Source organism: Mugil cephalus, chromosome 13, assembly GCF_022458985.1.
Source record: "Mugil cephalus isolate CIBA_MC_2020 chromosome 13, CIBA_Mcephalus_1.1, whole genome shotgun sequence".
In the NCBI taxonomy this organism is placed as follows: Eukaryota; Metazoa; Chordata; class Actinopteri; order Mugiliformes; family Mugilidae; genus Mugil; species Mugil cephalus.
In genome coordinates, this window is record NC_061782.1 from 25,290,260 (window position 1) to 25,312,183 (window position 21,924).

General features: G+C 39.5%; 1 protein-coding gene across 5 annotated transcripts in view; it reads right to left on the reverse strand.

Annotated features, from left to right (window-relative positions):
• Positions 1–1,230: 1,230 nt before the first annotated feature.
• Positions 1,231–21,924, reverse strand: part of hspa12a (heat shock protein 12A) — a 45,836-nt gene continuing 25,142 nt past the window's right edge. For 2 of the 5 annotated variants that reach the window (XM_047603163.1, XM_047603162.1), the window contains exons 4-12: positions 21,337–21,523; positions 20,663–20,767; positions 20,200–20,316; positions 17,032–17,203; positions 11,471–11,557; positions 9,502–9,606; positions 9,150–9,408; positions 7,983–8,086; positions 1,231–6,614 (exon numbers count right to left, since the gene is read on the reverse strand). In XM_047603163.1, the coding sequence (XP_047459119.1) occupies positions 5,983–6,614; positions 7,983–8,086; positions 9,150–9,408; positions 9,502–9,606; positions 11,471–11,557; positions 17,032–17,203; positions 20,200–20,316; positions 20,663–20,767; positions 21,337–21,523 (1,768 nt within the window). In that variant the 3' untranslated portion in view covers positions 1,231–5,982. Of the gene's footprint in view, positions 6,615–7,982; positions 8,087–9,149; positions 9,607–11,470; positions 11,558–17,031; positions 17,204–20,199; positions 20,317–20,662; positions 20,768–21,336; positions 21,524–21,924 lie in introns of all 5 variants that reach the window. The other 3 variants (XM_047603161.1, XM_047603160.1, XM_047603164.1) reach the window with 2 other exon arrangements.

A 21,924-nucleotide genomic window follows, 5' to 3' on the forward strand; every position in this document is an offset into this window, starting at 1 on the left:
AACAGAAACAAAAAATTGTGAGTTTAATAGAAAATGGTTCCTGCAGAAGAGTTTTTAGAACCTACAAAGAGAGATTCCTTTTTATTTTTCAGTTGGGTCAAAAACCGACTTGAAATTTACCAGAAAAAAAACAACAAAATAAAGGCAAACAGAGGATCTTTCTATAATGGTCCTGTCCCAAGATTATACATTATAGAACAGCACTTTTAAAACACCGTCAAAATACTGGATGAATGGATGTTATATGTGGCGCTTAAACATGTCAATGCTGCTGTTCATGAAGAAAATGTTCTTTACAAACCAACAAAGAGACAAACTGTTAAAACACTGTACATAAAAAAACTAACAAACAAAAACAAAAAAAACGCTGGAATTCCCAACATGGCCATTATCATGGTCTCATCTCTCCATGAGGAAAAAAGAAGCCAAACTTGTTTTATTACATACAAATTGAGTCTTTGAAAGACTGAAAACGTTCGAGTGTCAGTTCTCACTGGAACCACTTGGTGGCAGCGTTGCCTCACTAAGATTCCCCCTCCTGTCCAGATTCATTCAGGTGGTCAACCCTGGTAGTTGTGTAGAATTTTCAGCTGAAACTGGTATTTAACAGTGAAACTGCACGGCTTTAGTTTATGACTTAGCTAAGGACTCATGTATTAATGTTAGAAACATGGCTGTGCCTTAGGTTTCCGTTGGTAACTTGCTTTGCTGCACTGTGATAACTGAAAGCATCAGAGCTAAGCTAAAGGTCCTAAAGTCAGCTCTCTCTTGGTATCAACTCACAGCTGGTTCTAAGGCAGCTCCAGTGCATGGCACTCTAAAATCCTTTGTGGAAAAATGCCACTGGGCACCAAACATGAGCATGCCATCCGAGGTTTCCTCAACCTGTGTATGTAGTTGGACCTCTACACTCTGAAGCTGCTGAACTGAACTGAATTCAGGAGTCTCTGCATTGTTTTTAAAACAAGCTATACTTTTAGGTTTGCATCTTTGTAGTGAGGTGCTACAGTCACAAGATGAAAACAGATATTCTTTAATACATTCCCATAGCAAAGAATAATCACATATCTTGTATCATGTAGTGCGACTGAAAATTATAAATATCACTTGAATGTTTCACGGTAGAAGGAACACTGCATTGACACGGTAACTTAAGCACAATTAAAAACTATTATTATTATTGTTAAGGATTTTTGAGCGGAAATGAAGCAATGACACCACACAGGAAGGTTTGTTGAAATACACATACACTTTATTGGTGACCTGGCGCTGATCAAAACACATCCATTATTGTGTGAAAACTGCAGGATTACAAGACACTTAGTTAACTCAAGATAAAAACAAACTACGCATCTGCGTCAACAATAAAGGAGTAAAAGAACAAAGTGTGTACATTGTGTTGCGTTCCAGAGTGACTAAGATGACCCTAACTACAAGCTCAGTCATTTTAGCTGCAGAATCTTCTGAACTGTTGTATATTCTAGTGCTAAGCAGATACGTATGCGATGCAAGCTGAAAAAGACTGCAACCTCAAATCACACCCGCCAAGTCACTTGACTTCAGACTTACCAAAATTGATGCCTCGCACGCCAAGAATCGTAAGCTAATGTCAGCTAAACGTGTCTTCATATAGTTTCATCATAGCTTTATGTCTAAAGCTGCTACATAACAGCACCCGGTGCATCACATAATACTCAAGGTTAAGGAAAATACATAGCAATCATCTAGGCAAGGAAACAATAGAGACATGGTGTTATTAGATCCTTCCAGTTGATATTCACCGTTGGTGAGCACAGTGTAAAGAAGGGTTATTAGGTTAGTTATCAGTAAAGTATGTGAAGTGCTGCTCTACTATGGTTGCTATGAGCTGCCATCAAGTATGAGTATAAACAGTCCCATCCTGTCTCCAACACAGTGACAAAACTAAGAAGAACACCACCAAGAACACCACCACCACCACCATCATCATCATCATCATCATCATCATCATCATCATCATCATCACCATCACCATCAGTGTTTACCCTTGATTTTGTGTATTAGTAGCAGTAATAAACTTGTCGTTTAGTCATTCCTATGTGACACATGCGAAACGTGCATTGCAGAAAGAGTGCTGACAACAACAGAGGGAACTGAAGTTTGTGCAACTTTGTACAGTGACACAGAAAAAGCAAGACACGCCTAAATTCACAGTTCAAATGAAGGATTTAGAAAATGGCTTTTAAATGGGTAATTAATACCTTCAAACGTATTGATCAATACTGATGGCTCTATCTTTACTTGGCCTCTTTCCTCCCAAACCGTTAGAGCCACTTAATAATGATCGTCTTTCCATGAATCCATTCAGTGTATCAGGGTCACAGGTTGTTCCTTCAAGTGATGTTTTACATCTACATACTTCTTGTTCACTGACCTATAAACAGCCTCCTGTCTCACTCAGCTGTGTTTGGAGATGGTGACACTTCATGGTCATCTACTGTATACACACTTGTAAGGGCCACTGCAGCAAATGTATATTAATAACAGCAAAATTCTGCCCTTAAATCTAATTATTTCAAGAAGTCAGTACAATCTGCACATTTTACTTTTTGCAGGCAACATATTTGTAGTACTTTCATATTCATATTCAACATTGGTGAACTGTGATGACTTCAGGACACACAACATTTGCAAGGCTGTCTTTAAAGAACTGCGAGCAACTTTACAAAACAGACAGTGACGCCAACCGTACACAGCAATCAACTTTTGTTGCACGGGACCGTGAAAGATAAGACTGTCGTGTGTGTGCCATGTGCACAAATAATTGAGCTAAGATTAGAAAGCCCATAAAAAGGGCCACTGGAGAGAGCTCAGGCAGGGAGGTGCCATCTTAGCTTGAAACATACTAAGATGCCGACTCGTAAATTCAAACCAATGAAGAGTTCAAAATGGAGGAAGCTATAATAATGCAGATTCATCTGGAGGGAGGAAGGGAACCTCCTAGGGGCGATATCATCAGCACAGTGGTAATATTCCAATATGCTAAAGTTAGACTCCATTAAATGCCTATTTGCCAGAAGGTAGCACATTTGAATCCCTGCACATCAGCTGTTGTCTCTTCCAGTTGTATATAACCCTGCTGATTGAAAATAGGAAGCAACAACAAAACAAAAGAACGTTGTGCCATGGAAAAAACAAATAACCACAGCCAAAAGGTACTAACTGTATGCTGTGGTCACTACATTACAAGGACCACGGTTCCTTCTCCCATTGTTCTTCCTAGCTGCACACAGAGGTCCACTGAGATGACAGAACTCACAGGAATGTTCCTTTAATGTTCCTTTAATTCTGCCTGTGAAGTTCTTTTCTCCAGGATGTCAGACTAACTTGTTTAACACTGAGAGGTGGCCTTCACTGGATTCTTATTTAGTGTGACAGTCAATAATAATGTCTGGGGTCACACCGTAAAGGTGTAAAGGTTAATATATGATCTATGGGTGAAGGAATGCACTGTACGATCTGATTGGATGAGTGAATCTTGACATCACATTTTATTCATACTAGGCACTCTTAATTAAGACTTAATTCTTTCATATTCATCTCGTTAATATACGTTTTGCATAATGGATGGAAAATGGGACAGTACACATTCAGATTCTTCTACCATCTGCACTAACCGACAGCAGATTTGTTCAATGAAATGCTTTGCTTAAGGACGGAGGTATTTAAGTTTCCTTACTGATTGCAAAATAAGTATAAGAGTAAGGCAACACACTAATTGGTTGAGCAAACAGATCAATCTAAGAAAGAAGAAAATGTCGAGAGATGTCCACATGAAAGCACACCCACAGGCGCGCGCGCGCACACACACACACACACACACACACACACACACACACACAAGGCTCTAAAGCTGCTGAAACATGGCTAAAAATCTGTACAATATTTAAATACTGTATTTACAGAAGTAAACAAACTTTGTTATCTCAACTGGCCTGCACTGTTTGTGTGCAACCACACCTGGATTCAAAAATATTCTAATGGGCGAGAAGCATTTTATCCAGCTAATAAGCAGACACATGCACAAATAAAGGCAACATTTAACCCCATTCAGCGGCTGTCCTTGCTTTTTAAATTGAGCTTGCGGCAAGTTTCACATTCTTTAATTCAGATTAAACTTTGAATAATATTAAAGGACTATACTGGTGACTTAGCATCCAATCAGGTTTTAAGACTCATTTCAATACTGTGGAGCACTGACCATGCGTCCGTACAGGTAATCTTCTTCTCAATGAACACGGTCAAATTAAAACAAAGCTCTATCATAAGTTTAGCTCTGCAAACATCAGTGAGCATCAAATCCACCTGCATGAGGCTGTGCAAAGCTAATTTAACAACTAGCATTGATATAAACAAGCTAAAAACAGAACAGAACTGCATGTTATTCTCCCTATCAACGTGTTTGCTCCATTGATACGTGAAATGACTGTGTGTAATGTGAAAAACAACCGCCTGCAAAAGTTCTTCAAATTTATGGGCCTTCATGAGGCTGGTATCCACCAGCAGCCAGGACATATTTCCAGTCAACAGCTAAATTAAGTCTAAATCTGTGCACTACCTGTCCAGCTCCCAACAGCAGAGGGGCGGTTAGGGAAAAGAGAACATGGTGGAGCATTTAGTGGCTGAAAATCCCATTTCTTTTTTGAGGGGCTGGTGGAGACCACGCCATAGCTTAACTGACAAGGAGATGAATTCAATATGATTACAAATCAATATCAATGTTTCTTGGATAATCATTACACTGACCATGAACTTTATGAGGTAATGATACTCTATATTATATTGCTGTTTATATCTCATTTCACTGAGTACAGCTGGCCAAAAACACCCCACAGTGAACTCTTGGTCCCATGTTCCTTCATAGTTCAAATGTTTTACACAGCACTTTGGACATTGATAAGGTAATACCCAGATATGAACACGCTATACATGGAACGTCTTTATGATTTAGCAAACTTGTCAGCATAGAGGATGACACCAACTAGCGCCTCTGCTTCATAAACTGTCAGGTATTCCCAGTGCAGCTCCTTGCTGCTAGCCTTCCATTAAATACATTAACTATAACAAAAATCTTAGCAGTCTGCAAAGTTCACTTAAGTAAATTACTATTGATAAAAAGCTTATACAGTTAGTATACAGTAGAGACTCAAACTAAAAAATAAATTGTATGCTTTAGAATATGGTTTGCATTGTACTTCAAGGGCAGATCATGACAAACTACTGACATTGTCCTCAGAGCTGTAGTGTACTGGTGCTGATGTGATTTCTGAGAAGCATGCTATCGTATTTCATTTGCATGTTATTATGGCCGTTGCATTCTTTTATCACATTCTGTTGTGAACATATGGAACAAGGAGATGCTGCATAAATCAGCAACATGACTGAATGTGGCAGAAAGAAGCATTCTGAACAGTGATGGAATATAACTTTGTGGTTCTATGTGTGAATGAAGTGACATTAATAGCATTTCCTCTGGAACACACAGAGATACTCTTTCAAAAGCAGTCCTGCGCTACATTATGGCTGAGAAATGAGAATCGACATTAATAAAGCTTTCATCTTTCCTGTCAGGAGCTTTCAATCCTGACTCAATGAAGCTGTAGCCTTGGTCTGGCCTATTTGGGTTTGTTTGCGCATGTGAACAGTATGGAGCTCCTCAGCAAATAACCTAGGAGTGAAGTGACAGAACTAAAAGACACTGAGTTCTTCCAGACTGCTGTCTTTTTTTCTCTGCTGTAACATGGCTTCTTCTATGTTTGGGTTTAGGTGAAGATCAACGCTTTCATTTAGTCTGTCACCCACTCTTAAATTGAAAGTGACTAAGATTGATTAACATAATAACACAATAAACATTTCAATATCTGCTTCTGGTTTTGTGTCTGCATGTATGTGTAAGCTGTACGTTTCCTACAATTCTGGAACATAAACTCTCTGTGGGTCTACTTAATGGCTTAGGAAGTCAATGTTGGCTTTGACAGTGCGTCCAGTGGACACATCCACTGCCATGGCCCGGATCTCTGTGTCACCAAACTGCATGAGCGTCTGGATCTCTCTACGTGGCGCCGTGCTTTCCGTTCCACTCACATCTAAGCGAAGTGTCCCACACTTCTTGACGCCGGGCTCGCTGATGAACCCCACGATCTCCTTTTCAGAGCAGTAGACATGGATGACAATAACCTGCTGGGAAGGCTTGGCTGGTGTGTAGCTCCGCTTCACCATCTCGCCAAGTGCCACGGACTGGTCAGCAGCAATAAAGGTGTCGAAGACATCGGTGCACCAGCGCGTGCCGTCCTTCACCAGCAGCTTCTCTGGCGGGTGCTTGCCCTCCACAAAGCGGTTGAGGACGCCCACCCCGTATGTGAGCGGCGAGCGGCGGACTTTAATAACACTGGGGTCCAGGCCAAACAGTACAGCGCCTTTCAGGATGGTTAGGCCCACGTCGTGGGGTATGATAATGCGGCTGCGGCCCTGAAGCATGTTCTGGACAGCTTGCTGCAGCAAGGGCGACTCAGCAAAACCTCCCACCAAGAACAGGAACTTAATATCGTTGACCTCAGGCTTCTCAAAGAGCTCGGCTAGAAGAAAAGACAGAATAATATAACAACTGATACAGAAAACAGGACATTCACATTCTACAGTCCCAAATAGTAAATGGCTGCATTTACACAAATAAGCCAAATCATTATAATTACCTTAATAACCCTTTAACAATTCAGCCTTTTCTAGAATTTGCCTCCCATTCACCAGTTCTCTCAACCCCCTCTTCCCCCGGTGAATGCTGGTGAATGTTTGTATGGATATCTTTGTGAGGACATTTATTGATGTCATGCATTGCCTAGCCCCTAACTACTTGACTCAGACACAGTCACCCTGACACTGGCCACAATGGATTGAATCTGTGTCATCTTCAGCACAGTTCACTGGGTAGAGGAGTCTATTTCAGACTCTCCACAGATACATGGTTGAACTCTGTCCTTGTCACATACGGCTATTCAACTGTTCCCAGCCATGGTGGACTGAAATGGATTAAATGCTCACCTCTATCAGGCTTGGTCTGTCAGTCAGTTACATCAGCCTTTTGTACAATTTTTTTCTTTTTCTTTTTTTTTCTTTTTTTCTTTTTGGATTTGTAATCATCAGAAAATTGTGTTTTGTTCCATGTACTGCCTGTACTTTTAACCTTACATTTTGTAGACTGTTAGCTGGCACACAGATGGGGCGGCTGTGGCTCAATAGGTAGGTAGAGCAGGTTGTCCAGAACCCAGAGGGCTAGTGGTTCAATCCCTGGCACTGGATTAGAGTGTTGAGTTTTTAAAAAAAAAAAATTCATGACATTGCATTTGTTATACGTGCACTGCTTGTCACCCATACAAACTACTGGATCCCAAAATTTCCCTCACTACTAATAAAGACAAATAATAAAGATGATGAGACAGTTTGTAAACAAGTCAACTAGCCAGATTATTTACGCCACATTTTTAAGTGACAGAACATGGAAACCTAAACCAGGGGAAAAGTTAATTAACACTCCTGTACTGATACATGACAAAACATTTCTGCCCTCCTTACCTATCGTAATACACCATGAAATGGTAATGACTGGCTTCCAACTTGTAACTTTTTAGTTCCCTCCTCTAGAGGGAGATGTGATATTGGTGAAGTCGGTGCATATTATGAGCAGGCATTCTGTAAACTACATTAACTCCACAGCAGTCAGATGATGTCATTCCACTGCATTGCTGTTACTTTTCTACCCAGCACCACATAAAGCCCACCTGAATGATTTGACTGGCAGGGCACCTGTTCAATTCTAGCCGCACCCACTCCACAGCAAATTTTTGCCACAAATATACATGTGGGCGAGGACTTTGGTCTACCTTTCAGGTTAGCGCTGTATGTGTCTACCTGTGTGTTGTCGCTGTGAAGTTATGAAAGTAGCTTACTGAGATGTTGGATGATATGGTCTATGGTGGGCTTAAAGAGGGAATTCATAGCATCTGGATTCATCCTCAGCATTCCCTGAGATGACCATTTAACAAAGTCCACACTGTAGAGAAGAGGGGAGGAGAGAAAAATCAGTTGTATGCATTGTATTAAATGAAATGAAGTTAATACGCGAGTGATACGTTTAAATTATAATTTGAGATAGTACATTTTACACAGAGTTGGAGGTAATGACAATGTTAACATGCAGAATTAAGTGTTTAACATGTTCACTGTGTCTGTATGTTAGTATGAAAATATTTGCTAGTTAGAACCAAACAGCTCACATTACACAAACACGGGGCAGTTCAACACTATTTGTGTTGCAGTAAATGAAAGCAAGTGTCTCCAGGAGATATGTAACATCTGTGAATGTCCATACAAACAAAACACGCATGCTAAAAGGAAAAAGCACAGAACAAAACAGAAAATTAAAGCGTTGGGTAAAAATAAATGTCTGCCTCACATACACATATGAAATATTCAACATTCAGCCTAGAATTGAGATAGCGCTTATATGTGCTTATATGCTCCACTTTGTCTTTCTGTTATTGTTGATCTTTTTCACAACTAAATAAAAACACAACTGGGAGAATGTTTGTTTGTGATCCAAGTCTTCTTTATAACCTAGATAATATAGCCGAATCAGAAACCTTCCACCCAGTAGGCTACTTTAACATGTTCACTTTTGTTGGCAATATAATACTTCTGATTAATAAGTTGGTATTCATTATGTATGTACATTTTATAACCATTTACCTCCACTTTAAAACAATGCCTGCATGATGACAGAGGAACTGTCATCCTGTCAAACTATCAGCCCTGCCCCCACATGCTCCAGCCTATATGAAAATGTCATCATCGTGGCATGTCTTCATTAGCCTCACAGTGACAGGTGGCAGTAAATAAAAAAAAATATATATTTAATATTAAGTTCTAAGTTTAGGTATCATTTTAAATATAAAACACAGTAATTGTGTTTGAGTCACCACTCAGTTTACAATCAGCTGGACAGATTTGAATGCAGAAATGTTCTTCCATGTGTGGGGCTAGTTCATGCTCATACACACAGACAGACACATTCCAACATGACAGATCAAGGTCTCTGGGTTTCTTTTTGCACTCACTTGCTTTTGCGCAGTGCATGCTCCACACTGTGGCCCCGGTACTTCTTGTAGTAGTCAATAAAGGAGAAGGGCAGGTTAATATTGAGGGGGTTGGTTCTGTCCGGAGCTGCTGCTCTCTTCCGAGACTCGAATGCAATCATGAGATCCACCCAGGCGGCTGGCCTCTTTAGCTTAAACTGGTCAATAAAATCCTGGCCAAAGATCTTACATAGCAGCTTCTCAAATTCATAGTCAATCCCGATAGAGCCGTAGGGACCACCTAGGAGAGGAGGTAGTTTTGTTTGTGAATAGAATAGAATAAAATAAAATAAGCTGAAATGTCCGCTGCAAAATGTATGTTTGTCTGGTTTACCTGATGCTTTGTAGAGCTCTTTTAAATGTCCTTCTGGGAGACGAATCTGATGGACGGTCAGATCCACCGTTCCTCCACCACAGTCCACCACCACGTAACGGTCACCTGCATAGAAAATGCAAAAAATTAGCACAGTGTGCAACAAGCTGCTCTGACACGCCACCACTGCCACCTATCTTATACCATTCTGCTGTCTGTGCAAACATTCTCAATGAAGGTTGGATGCGACGCAGACAGCTCAGTCAACCAGGTCACTAACAGAACTGCTGAGCTACATGATTGATTACTATCATGAGGCCAGTGTTGAGGCAATGAAAGAAGAGAAAATGGATGAGGTATGGTAAGCAGTAGCGGACATTTCAGACTTCAGATGATTCCAGAACCCAGTGTCGGTGTGAAGCTTAAGGTGTGTAACTTTCCTAACTTTACATTGTCCTACTGGATTCAGCTACTAATTTGCAGTCAAATGATGCTAAATTGATTTTTACATTTTGGATTAACCTTTTAGAGGATGAAAACAAGGACTACCATGCTGCTTTTCTTTTCTGCAGAAGCAAGGAAGTTTCTTGCTAATATCAGCTTTATCAGCATAGCTTGATTTTTTTTTTTTTTTTTTGCATGCACAATTGAGTTCACACAGTGGTACTTAATTACTCATCATGCAACTTGAGAGTGGTCAATATTTCTATGAGTTATGACAACAATGTACTGACCAGGTGTGTTTCTAAATCCAACAGGACACCAAACAAGCAGTCAGGTGATCAGACAGGTTAAATTATATGGAAGTCACAACCATGAAAGCAGTCAGAACAAAGATTGTGGGTGGAGCTCTAATCCATTTGGGTTAAAGGGCAGTAAATCAGTAAATCTGTGTAATGAGTCTTATTCATGTAGAGAGGAAAACAGGGTAAAACAAAAATGTTTTCCAAAAAAAAAAAAAAAAAATATATGAACTCTATAATCTGTCCATGAGACCGTATGAGTTTGACTTTTACTACACAGTGTGCATATATTTGTGCAATCAGCTTCGATGAACTGTCCATTACCTGTGTTACAACCTCAATTTGCATTGTGCAATAACCACTTATTGTCTGAGAAGAGCATTTATTTAATATGGCAGACTAGCTTTAATTTATTCTAGGATACTGAGGCATCTTAATACTTATTTATACTTTTGTACTTTACACACTCACTTGTGTGTTACTGTTCTATCCCTCTAACTAGATTGTTGGAACAGAAATATATGTGACCATAACTTTAGCTGTTGTGTTAAAACAGGATCACTGCTGTTGTTGTTTCAGAACCATGAACGCTGCTGTAAATTATGTGTATGCGACGCTCACACTGCACAGTGGTATCATATGAAAAGGTGGGCTGCTGTGTGTGTGAAAATGTTGGACCACTGTATTCTCTCTTGGTTAAGCAAAGTGTACTGGAAAGGATAAATGTTTAATTGATTTATTTGAATTTAATTGATCTCATCCTTTATGCCCTGGACATCATCTTAGAGCAACAAAAGCTCAAACTGTAACTCGAAATGGTTTATCTTATGGCCAAACGGCAAATGAGAGGATTCAAAATACTGCTTAGAATTTCTCATGATACAGGTGATGATAATGTGTGTGTGATAATTACAACAGATATTTATTTATTATTCATCCGTGGTTTGTCTTCCAGATTAATGTTTGACATGTGTGGCCTTTTAATATTACAAACCCATGAAAAATATGAAAAACATGAAAAATATGTTTACATTGTAAAAGTCATTATTAGCCTTCTGTTTTTCTCTACAGATGTCTACATAGTTCATTTTATCAGAAATCAACAACCTATAATTACCAAAGCTGTTTATCTAAAATCTAGTACCTAATTAGCAGATTAGCAGCACAGAACACAGCAAGAGCAGTTATCCTAAAGGGAAAGGAAAAGAAAGTCAAAACAGATGAGTAAAAGAAGTGAAAGACTCTACCTTCTTCCAGCTCCGACCAAAGCTCCCCTATGACATTTTCCACCAAAAAGGTGCGGCTCTGCCGGTTGCGCCGAACATGCTCCTTAGCTGGTTGTTAACAGAAAGAGAATGTTCTGGTGAGTGTGATAGAGGCGTGAAGCTCTGCTGTGAAGCTGTGTGGCTCATATACAGGTGTGTAAGACAAGCAGCAGGCTGAGGTGCACACGTATCCACACTATGAGCAAGTCTCATTCCTACCTTGTTACCACTGGACACTAAATCACTGGATTTAAATGACTTTAAATGACTACTGAATGCCTGTGTACAGACCTTCCAACAAGTATAACGCCTTTCTACGTAGTATTGTAGATTTTATTTCAAAATATATATTTTGTTCATCCATCTACAACCAAAAACCCTTAAACCTGCTTAATCCTTCACTAGGGTCGTGAGGGTTGCTGGAGTCTATCCCAGCTGGCATCGGGTGAGAGGCGGGGTACACCCTGGACGGGTCGCTGTCTATCACAGAGCTAACACAGAGACAAACAACCATTCACACTCACACTCACACCAAGGGTCAATTTAGAGTCACCAATTAGTCTTGTCTAATTAGCATGTCTAAGCATGTCTTCGGAGGCAGGAGGAAACCGGAGTACCCAGAAAGAACCCACGCAGACACAGGGGAACATGCAAACTCCACCCAGAAAGGCCAGAGCTGGACTTGAACCTGCTGCCTCCCTTATGCAATTTCAATTTATGCAAAATCAAAGCTGAAACCTCTCATTTATTAGCATGTTGAAGACCTCAATGACAAAACTTTGATGAGGCATGACAGTGGAAACACCATGCTATGCAGCTGCTTCAGCAGCAGAGAAAAAAGAAATTGTTAGAACTGAGGAAAGGATGACTGCTGCAAAATACAAATAGGTCCTTAAAGAAACCTGACTGACAATGTTACAATGTTAGACTGTGCTATTAGTTCACCAGAGTATGGAGCCAAGACAGACAAGACTGTCCATGAGTGGTGCATCTAAAGTCTAGACATCCAGTTGGGCCCTTATATATGTGGTCACCGACCAAAGGTTTGATTATTTCAATTGACCAAGCTGTAGAACATCTGAAGAGACCTGAACATGGGAGTTGACAGAAGATTTTCATTCAATCTCTCACTCAGTGTTTGCATGAAAGAATGGGAAACTCAAATCTGTAAGGAGATTCTGCAAAGTACTGAATTACCTCCAAATTCACTAGATCCTAAACTGATCAAGTATCTGTGGGATGATCCAAAGAGGCCCCTCCCCTTAAGACCAAAGGACACCCTCAGAAGGCACATGTCCATTCTGTGATGAGGCACAACTGTTTTGGAGGCACAAGGGCCACCTACACAATGTTATGCAGGTGGTCATAATGTTATGCCTGATCTGTGTGTGTCTGAATACGCCAGTTTACAGTTTTTGTGTGATACATGTGAACAACTTGTAAAGATTTCTGAATGTAGACTGGTGTGTAAAAGGAACAAAGCATAATGCAAAGGGGAAATAGTCTAAGCAAAAATTCTGGAGTGACTGTATGCAGAGCAGGCAGCGCTTCACAGGGGCTTTCATTCTGTCGATTCTAGAGTTAGGCTCTTCTTGATTCTCAACTCTGATTCTTTGAGTCACAGTCAAAAAGCTCATATGCTCATTTTACTGTTCATTACGCTTTTTTGCAATTTAATTTTAATAAGGATGTTTGTACCACTGGTTGCTAAGGTGTCACATCTGCCTTTGATGACTGTAATGGCATTTCCAACTTATTTAAAAAAAAAAAAAAAAAAAAAGATAAACAAATAAATCTTTACAAATGACGTAATCACTAAATTAATGGAGAAAATTCCAGAGCATTAATCCACAATGAAAATTATTTCCAGTCCTATATAAGAGAGTATAAAAGGAACACTACCTTAACCACAAAGTAGTATCATTATATTTTGTTCTCGTGATAAAATGTAAATCTCAGGATATATTAATAGTATAAGAGAACTTTTCTCTATCAAGGTGTATAAACAAGCAGATACTGCACACTTACATGAGCTTTCTGAACTTTAGACTGAATAATATACTAATGAAACACATTAAAGATGGTGTTAATATTGACATTTCTATAAAATCAGAAAAAGTAAAAACTGTATAGGCTCACAACAACTCATCCTGACTGATGCTGACGTATCATTGTTTAGGATTTATTCACTTACTTTTGTGTATTACTAACAAAATGACTTCTCTGATTAGGAATTTTCTAGTGACGTGGCCAAATAAACAAGTGAAATGTGAGAAATGCATCATGCCACTTGATTCTGAAGTAGTAAATTGTTAACAATTCTGATTATAAATACTGCTGGTTATCATGCTGTAGGACTGAATTTACATGTTAACATATCAACATATGATGTAACAGATTTCTTGGAAATTGTCAAATGAATTAAGCGGCTGAAGAGCAGAATCAGAATTTAAGTCACTAGAGGTTTCTTAATTATTCTAAATCCCATATCTTGCTTCTAGGACAACCTATCACAAATTGGGACTCACCAGTCATGTTGCTCATAGTGTGAACATGCAATGATGGTGACAGGTTTAAGATGCTGAAAGACAGACTGTGTGGTAACGCTCACAGGGGCTAAAAGCTAATAAAGTGTATACTTGTTTTACTAAAATACAAAAACATCTCGATAAAGTTGATAAAAAAAAGTCAAAGTCAACTGTCATCCCCTCTCAGCAGGTTCATGATTCTAAATTCATGCCCTGTGAATGAGAAGGTTATTTTACAATGATCAGGTTAAAGCATGAAGCCTCATGAATCTATTTTAACTAGTAAACATGTTTTGCAAAAGCGCAAAGCAGAAAAATTACAGAAATTACAGTTACCACAACAACCAGACAACAAACATCTCCTCCACCAACCTGGAGGGCACTAAAGCCATATGACCTACGGTTGACTGGCTAATGGCAGGAAGACCTGGCAGAAGTAAATGTCAGAGGAACATTTCCTCCTACATAAAGGAAACAATACAGAAACGGAAGGACAACTCTCCAATTCTCATTAACTGTGCAGAGGGCATGAGAGAGGTCTACCGTTAACATTAGCCTAACATTCCAGAAACATAATGAGACCAACAGCAATTATCTCCCAGGACAAATACAGCAAAATGTTCTGCAGAATATCATCTTAGTAATATTTCAACAAGATACTTAAGTAGATTTATCACTATGAATACTAATAATCACTAATAATACAAACAGTACAAAGTGTCAGCCAGGAACCAATGGAAGACAAATGAAGATGTATCACTTGCAGTGAAGCCTTTTACACAGAAGAGGCTCCAGTGAGAATGCTCATCAAAGCCTAAGAAAAATGCAGCAGTGACTTCAAAGTTGACTGCTTCTCTGGTGTTCAAGTTGACTTAGACACAGGCTGCAAAAGCTTACAATATCTAGATAGATTAGTAAACATGGGCTCATCTTTGTTAGCCATACCATTTTATCATACCATGAAACAGCTCAGGCTTAGACGGGCTCACAATTAGCAAATCATCAGGATAGCACTCCATCAACAATGCAGAAAAGCAGAAAGAAATTTTAATTTAATGTTGCACATGAAATTTTAAAACAGTGCCTGAATAAAATACAGTTATGGCTGCAAAGCCTCAATTCTCTGCAATAGTTGTATTCACCGTGTTGGAAATGTGTAGATTAAACCAGCAGTAAAGACTTGCTGATTTAAATGAGAAGGTCAGGCTAAGCTCAGCCTTTTCTTTCCTTTAAGGACCTTGAAATGCCACTCCTGGTTTTATTAATTACAGCCTGGATTATCACAATTTATTTTATATTGGTATGAGCCACCCATAGTTGGTTCAAGATTGCATCAAGTTTGACTTGTTTTTCTTTTTTTTTTCTTCTTTATTGCTAAATAAATAAAATAAATAATAAAGAGCTTGCAACATGAACAAACACATTGATATGCGAGGGAACAAAACAGAACAAATAAATAAATGAAGACACTGTCTTTTTACTAGTGTATCTGTGGTGACTAGAGACTCAATTTTGGTGATAATGGTGATGAATAACAGGTGGAAAAAGGTGTGGAAAAAGAAAGCAGAAGCGGGTATTTGTTTTTGCTACTTCTCATGTGCCAGTCTGATCTGTCAAATATTTTAAATTTGCTGTTTACTTGAATAACAACCAAAGACTGATTAATAACAACGACATTATGACTAGCAGTGTACTGGATCCCTTTATTGTTATGTCACATAAAGGTGTCCAATGTTGTTTTTCTTTATTTCCTTTATCTTTCTATACTTTCATTTATTTTCACTGCATTCAAACTGAGACGTGTCAAATAAGAAAAATCCAATTATTTAAACATGCCCCTGCACAGTTCAGATTTTCCATATTGTGTTTAACTTTAAGGAGTTATATAGGAAGTGGATAAAGTCCAGCACCCAAACATGGACATGTCAACCTATGAGTAATGACTGCAATATTAGCCAGGGACACTATGCTGTTGCTGCTGTCTTGGCCTCACCAGCCTGCTCAGTGTTTATTGAGTCTCTCCTTTCATCCTCTTTTCTCTTTAGTTTCTCTTCCCTGCCAACCTCTAGCAGCTGCGTCCCTCCATATGAGGTGGTTCCTCCTCAAGATTTCTTCCTCTTAAAATGGAGTTTTTACTCTGGCAAGTCCACACTCTGGGTGATGTAAAGTGTTTTTAAAGTTTAATGGAATGTAAATAAACTGAATTAAATAGCAAGTTTACAATTTGCAATCATAAGCTTTACAACAGAAAGACTATGCAGTTGATGCACACAAGCAGAAAACTCTGCAAATAATAAGATAGTGGGCATTTAGAGAATAGCCAGTATCGCCCATTTTCAGGCAGAGACTGAAGAGAAGGACTGGATCACAGGCTGGGATGGGATAAATAAGGATTGTGTTGAAATGTGAATTGTTATTATTTTAGTAGATTCCCACAGCTGCATCTAGTTAAAGTAGTGCATCTAGTATTAAGCCAGGCCAGAGGCAGGATTTTGATACTGTGTTTATATTCCTGCACTACTGCGTAGAGTCTGGCACAAGATGGCATTGCACATTTGTGAGATTTTGTTTGCATAATGTGTGTTTTACAATAATAAGTCATTTTTTTGTTTTCACATTATAAATAAAGTTCTTTTGTATAGGGAAAAATCTCAGAAAAGGAGCAAAAGCAAGTTAAAATGTGATGGTAAAAACACAAAACAAATGAATGTGCCTTCATACCCTCATGCATTAGTGACTGAATTTAAACAGTAAAGATTTTTACCATGGCCTGGAGACACTATTAAAAGCACCAACATTCACCAGGAGGAAACACAGTATGTTACAATGTCAGTACTAATATGTTCGCGGCGAAGATTGAAACTTTACACAGACAAATCTGGAAAACACCACATAATTACTGAAATGATGTCAGTGTTGGCGTCAGTCCTGATAAGTAATGCACCATCAAAACATCAAAGAATAAGAATCAACCAATGATCAGAACCACTTGCTGTGAGTGTTAGGGGAACATACCTTGGCTCATTCCACTTCCCACATTCTCAGTGGGGCTGAAGCCGTTCTGGGTGGTGGTGGAGGCCAGGTCCACCATCTGGTGGAGGCGAAGCTTGCGGCAATAGATTGATGCTGCTTCAGGTTCTAAGGCAATGATCAACTGCTCTGGGTTTTCACGGGACACCAGACCAGACTGCACCAGGAGAGAATACAAACAGGAGAAGGTGTTTCAGCTCTAACATAATACGGATCTGTTTTCTACCTTCAGTTCTCAACTACTGTAGCTTTGTGCCTTGAGTTGACTTGTTCAGATTTTCTAAAGTTGCTGTGTAAAAATGTTTACATTATTGTTCAGATTGTTCACTACAATTTTATTTATAGAGCATCAATGAGAATGAATCAAAATTGTTGCAAGATACTTTCAAGCCACAACCTGAAATCCCCAAAGCAAGTAAATGGAGGCAGGAAAAACATCCTGGATTGGCCGTGGAGATCAGCACTCCAGGAGAGGCCAGCTCTGTAGTTGTAGCTCTGCCTAGCTAGTCCTAGACCCTCTGGTTGCCCCTTTTGAATGACCAATACAGACTACTGCCCCCTGCTGGTATGGCACATGCACCTTCAGGCGATGTCACAGTCGTCTTTTGTTGCCTGTTGTTCTTTGATTTTAGCTTGGTTCGTCTGGACCTTAACACAGGGTCTGTAAATGCTCACAGTACCAGATAATCTGGGCCAAACCAGATATCTCTGTGACTTTGGAGATAAACTGTCCGGAAACATTTGTAGTTTGAGTCCAGCTGTAACTGTGAGGGTGAGGCTTGTTTTGGAACCACAGGCACTGAGAGAAAATAACAGCTGCTATAAATCACGATCCAGCAATATGAATATTTCACTCCAGCACTGATGGATCACATCAATTTGTTTTTCAGCTTTCACTCAGGTTCTTCTTTCTTCCTTACATTATCTCTAGGCTCCTTAAAAAGACCATGTTTTTATAAATAAGTGTAAAAACCTGCACTGATTTTATTGACAGTAAGGGTCGGGAGAAAGAGTGCCTGGTGGGTGAGCAGAGAAAATGGGAAGACAAAGAGCTGTAAGTTATGTCATGTCCCTGGACAACTAAAGGATGAGGTAATCATGGGAGGAGTATTCGTCAGAGAGCTGTTCACTTGTTCCCTCCCTCCACCTCTGCTGTCCTTTGAGAACAGCCAATGAAATGAATCCCACTGCCTGATGCTGAGTCACTTCAGGCGCCAAGCTTGTTTTCTGATCATTCTCTCTATCTACACTCTAATCATATCCTCTCTTCATCAGCTCGTCCCTCTGTCTTGACTTCAGTCCTACTACAAATAAAAACTAAAAGCTGTCCTCCTTTTCTTTTGTCCTTATCCACGCCCCGCTCTTCCCTCTTTTAGCATAGGTAACAAGAATGTGAGAAGACAGCAGGGTAACACATCTGAACCAGTCTGGAATTTTTCTAGTGGTATAATATTTTACACTCTTGACTGCAAGACTGTTAATGCTCTTTTGAAATCATTCAACTGCAATCAAGGTATTAGGAAAAAGTTTATATCTCTGAAGACTGGGTCACACACACACAGCCCACAGTCCACCCCAACGAGGAAAGCAGCAATTCTTTGCTCAAGGGAGTTGTTTAATTCTTGGTCTAAGAAATGCTTTCTGGCTTATATAAGCAATGTCTCAGCATATATAGTGGTGTGGATGACTTCTGATGGGTAATTTCACTTTGGGTTACGTCTCAGGTTGACACATTTTCCATACACTATAGGCACCTGCAAATAAAAAAATGGTGACCTGTAAAAACAGTCAAAGATGGAGTTAGCTTTTACAACTATATCCTTTCTGGTAGCATCAAGGTGCCATGGTTATGCACAGCTTCCTACGGCATTATAGTTTTGCTTATGTGTTGTTCAAACACATATGTGATACACCATAGAGCCAACTTGTGACCATTTGTAAAAAAATAAAAAAATAAATAAATAAAATTCTATCATTAGGTCTGGCAACACTGTAAAATTTGCAGGGACATTTAAATGATAGTTTACATTGTCTACTAGGCTTTTTCTCTCATTCCACTCATGACTGAGGTAATACACGATGCTTCCACATCTCCCAAATACACAGTGCATGTGTTCAGTGGGGGATTTTTGAAGTGCATGGATACAAAGCCAGATGGTCCACTACTTCTGTTCTTGTCACATTTAAATAACAAAAATCGGTCCAGTTGGAATTTATCAAACAAAGATGCTGGAACTAAAATATCAAGAATCAGTTTTTACAATTGTAAATGTACTGCACCCATTTGCCTTTATAGTTTACAAGCAGTGATTCAGACTTTTGGACTTTTGCATTTTGTGCAGGGACACTTTCATACGTGGACAGGAGGAGGAACAACTGAACCGGCAACACTGAGATTAGATCTGAGCCAAAGCCACGAACAAACTGCTATGAATGTTTTTGACGCATTCCTTCGCAAACTTAGTAACTTAGCATTATCTTTTCTTTACTTTATTTCTTTGAAAGCATCCCTCAGGTAATTATTATATTATTATCTTGTTGATGGAACCCTGCTACGGCTGACTTAAGTTCAGTTGGTAAGGCTGGTTGTCCATGAACTAGAGTAGTAGTAGAGGACATAGGCCAAAGTGTCCCTCACACTAAACCTAGTTGTGAATGTGTGCACGCTTGTGTGACCAATTTGAGTAGAGGTGTCAATGTGATAAATGTAACATGACTAATCCAGCAGTCACATATAGGCAGATATTCTGTGTGTGTATTTTGTGCTGACTGATTTGTGGTCAAGGGGACGTCCAAGCTAAATCAAAAGTGACACTTGGAGTGGGATAGTGAACACACCATCTATGACAGTGTTAATCACCACTAAAATCCTCTGACTTATTTGCTACACAGTACATATATTGCAGAAAATCAGACAAATGTAAGAAAAAACATTAATCATGTCATGTAGAGTGTGAATGTGGTTCTTTATTGCTGTGTGGGACTGCACCGTGTGTACCTTTCTCTCGTGACTGTCAATTTTGCACCACAAACATCATTTTAAACCAGCATAGAAAATCCTGTCTTTATTTCCTTCAAGGTTTGGAACCTGTGATTTGCAAACTGGTTAGGTGTAGACAAGAGAGCTGGAGCCTGGTCTGTTTCTTAGCCTACCTTATACGCAGCTTCTCTCATGAACTGCTTTGCAGGCATTTTCCAGATGGCAGGAACAGTGATCACCCATCTTACATCATTGTTGTCAAACTCGCCACCTGTCTGATCACTCAGCTCCTGTGGAATGAACGTTTTAACACACGTTATATAATTCACTGTCAAGGGTTTGTGAATTCAGAACAAATGTCATAGTTGTGTCTGGTTTACTGCTCATGCTTTTTCACCTCGACCACTCTTAGCTTTGAATAGATTTCTTAAGCAACTTATATCATGTGGTCATAAAAAATATAGCAGCACCTATGTAAGTTTTAGGTAGGGAATCTGCAAGAAATCTGCCCATTGTGAGCTTATTCTTGTAATTCCAGTTTTCCAGAATGGAACTGGAAGAATATCCACCAAATAACAATACAACATTACATGTGTAAAATGGAAAATATATGCTCTCAGAAATACAGTACGTTACCTTTAGTGCTTGCTCCTTAAAAAAGGCCAGTGCATATGCAAAGATGTCAATAGCTTTCACTCGCTTCCCATTGGCTGCGTGGAGGTCAGTGTCGATGGACAGATTCTAAATGCAGAGAATTACAGTTAAGCATGCATGAACGAAAACCCGTACATAGACTCATTCATCCTGGGAATGTGAGATATGAGATTTGCAATAATGTTTGCTCATTTTCACTGTGTGGATTGCAAATACTACTGATATACAGTATAACACTTGCCAGTGTTATTATGTTTTTTTTTTCTCTTGGCACGGTGATGGTAGCCATGAGCCTACACTTGAATTAAATGAGTGTGTTTGAATTGCTTGCAGCCAGACTGCCATAAAATTCAAGGCAGCTCATTTTAGTATTGAATGGTTCAGTTGAGATATTTAACTTAATAATCAAATATATCCTCTAATTCTTCTGACATGTTTATGTTTACAACACAGCATGAACACAGAGGCGTGAAAATTAAAAGTTCAGCAGTCTGCTGCAGTATCAGCATGCAATACATCACAACTGCCAAGGTGACACAGTCAATGAGTTAAGAGGATGGAGTGTGCCTATAGCGCTGCTGCTTGCTAGAAAGGTAGCCAGGAATGCTGCAGTGAATTTATTATACTGGGTGTGTTCAGTATGTTTGTAACCTTACAGCAGTAGTGTGAAGCTTCATTTTGAATTTTTCCAGGTAGAGCCAGTGCTTAGACTCGCTGGGGTCTAAGTCATGGTAGAAGTCACGAGCCGCATAGCCGAAACTATGAAACTTTCTGTCTGGAGTCAGTAAGATAGTGGTTGGAGTCTTCTGATTGGACACACCAGGGTCCCCACCCTCCCAACGCCTGGGAAGAGACAAGATGGTATATAATAAATCAGTTTGTCTGCTTTTGGAGAAATCAAGTGTTGGCATTTGGGACCATTAGCATGATGCAAATGTCAGCTGAGCAATAATTTCTCAGGTCAAATATAATATACAATATAAACACATCAATTTACATTCTTTTTGCGAAATGCACAGATAACTTGTAAATACTTCTGGGATTTAAACCAATCAATTAATTCTCTGACAAAAGTCAAATGGACTCGAGACCGAGCTACCACAGTATTTCTGGGGAAATGGAGGTCAGCTGTAGCTTGGAAGATAGCACAACTTCCCCCACCCACTAAAGCTTTGCATTAGAAAGTTGGTCTGGGGTCGCTCCACCAACTGATAATGCCCTGGCATTGATCTGCTGGGTCAATC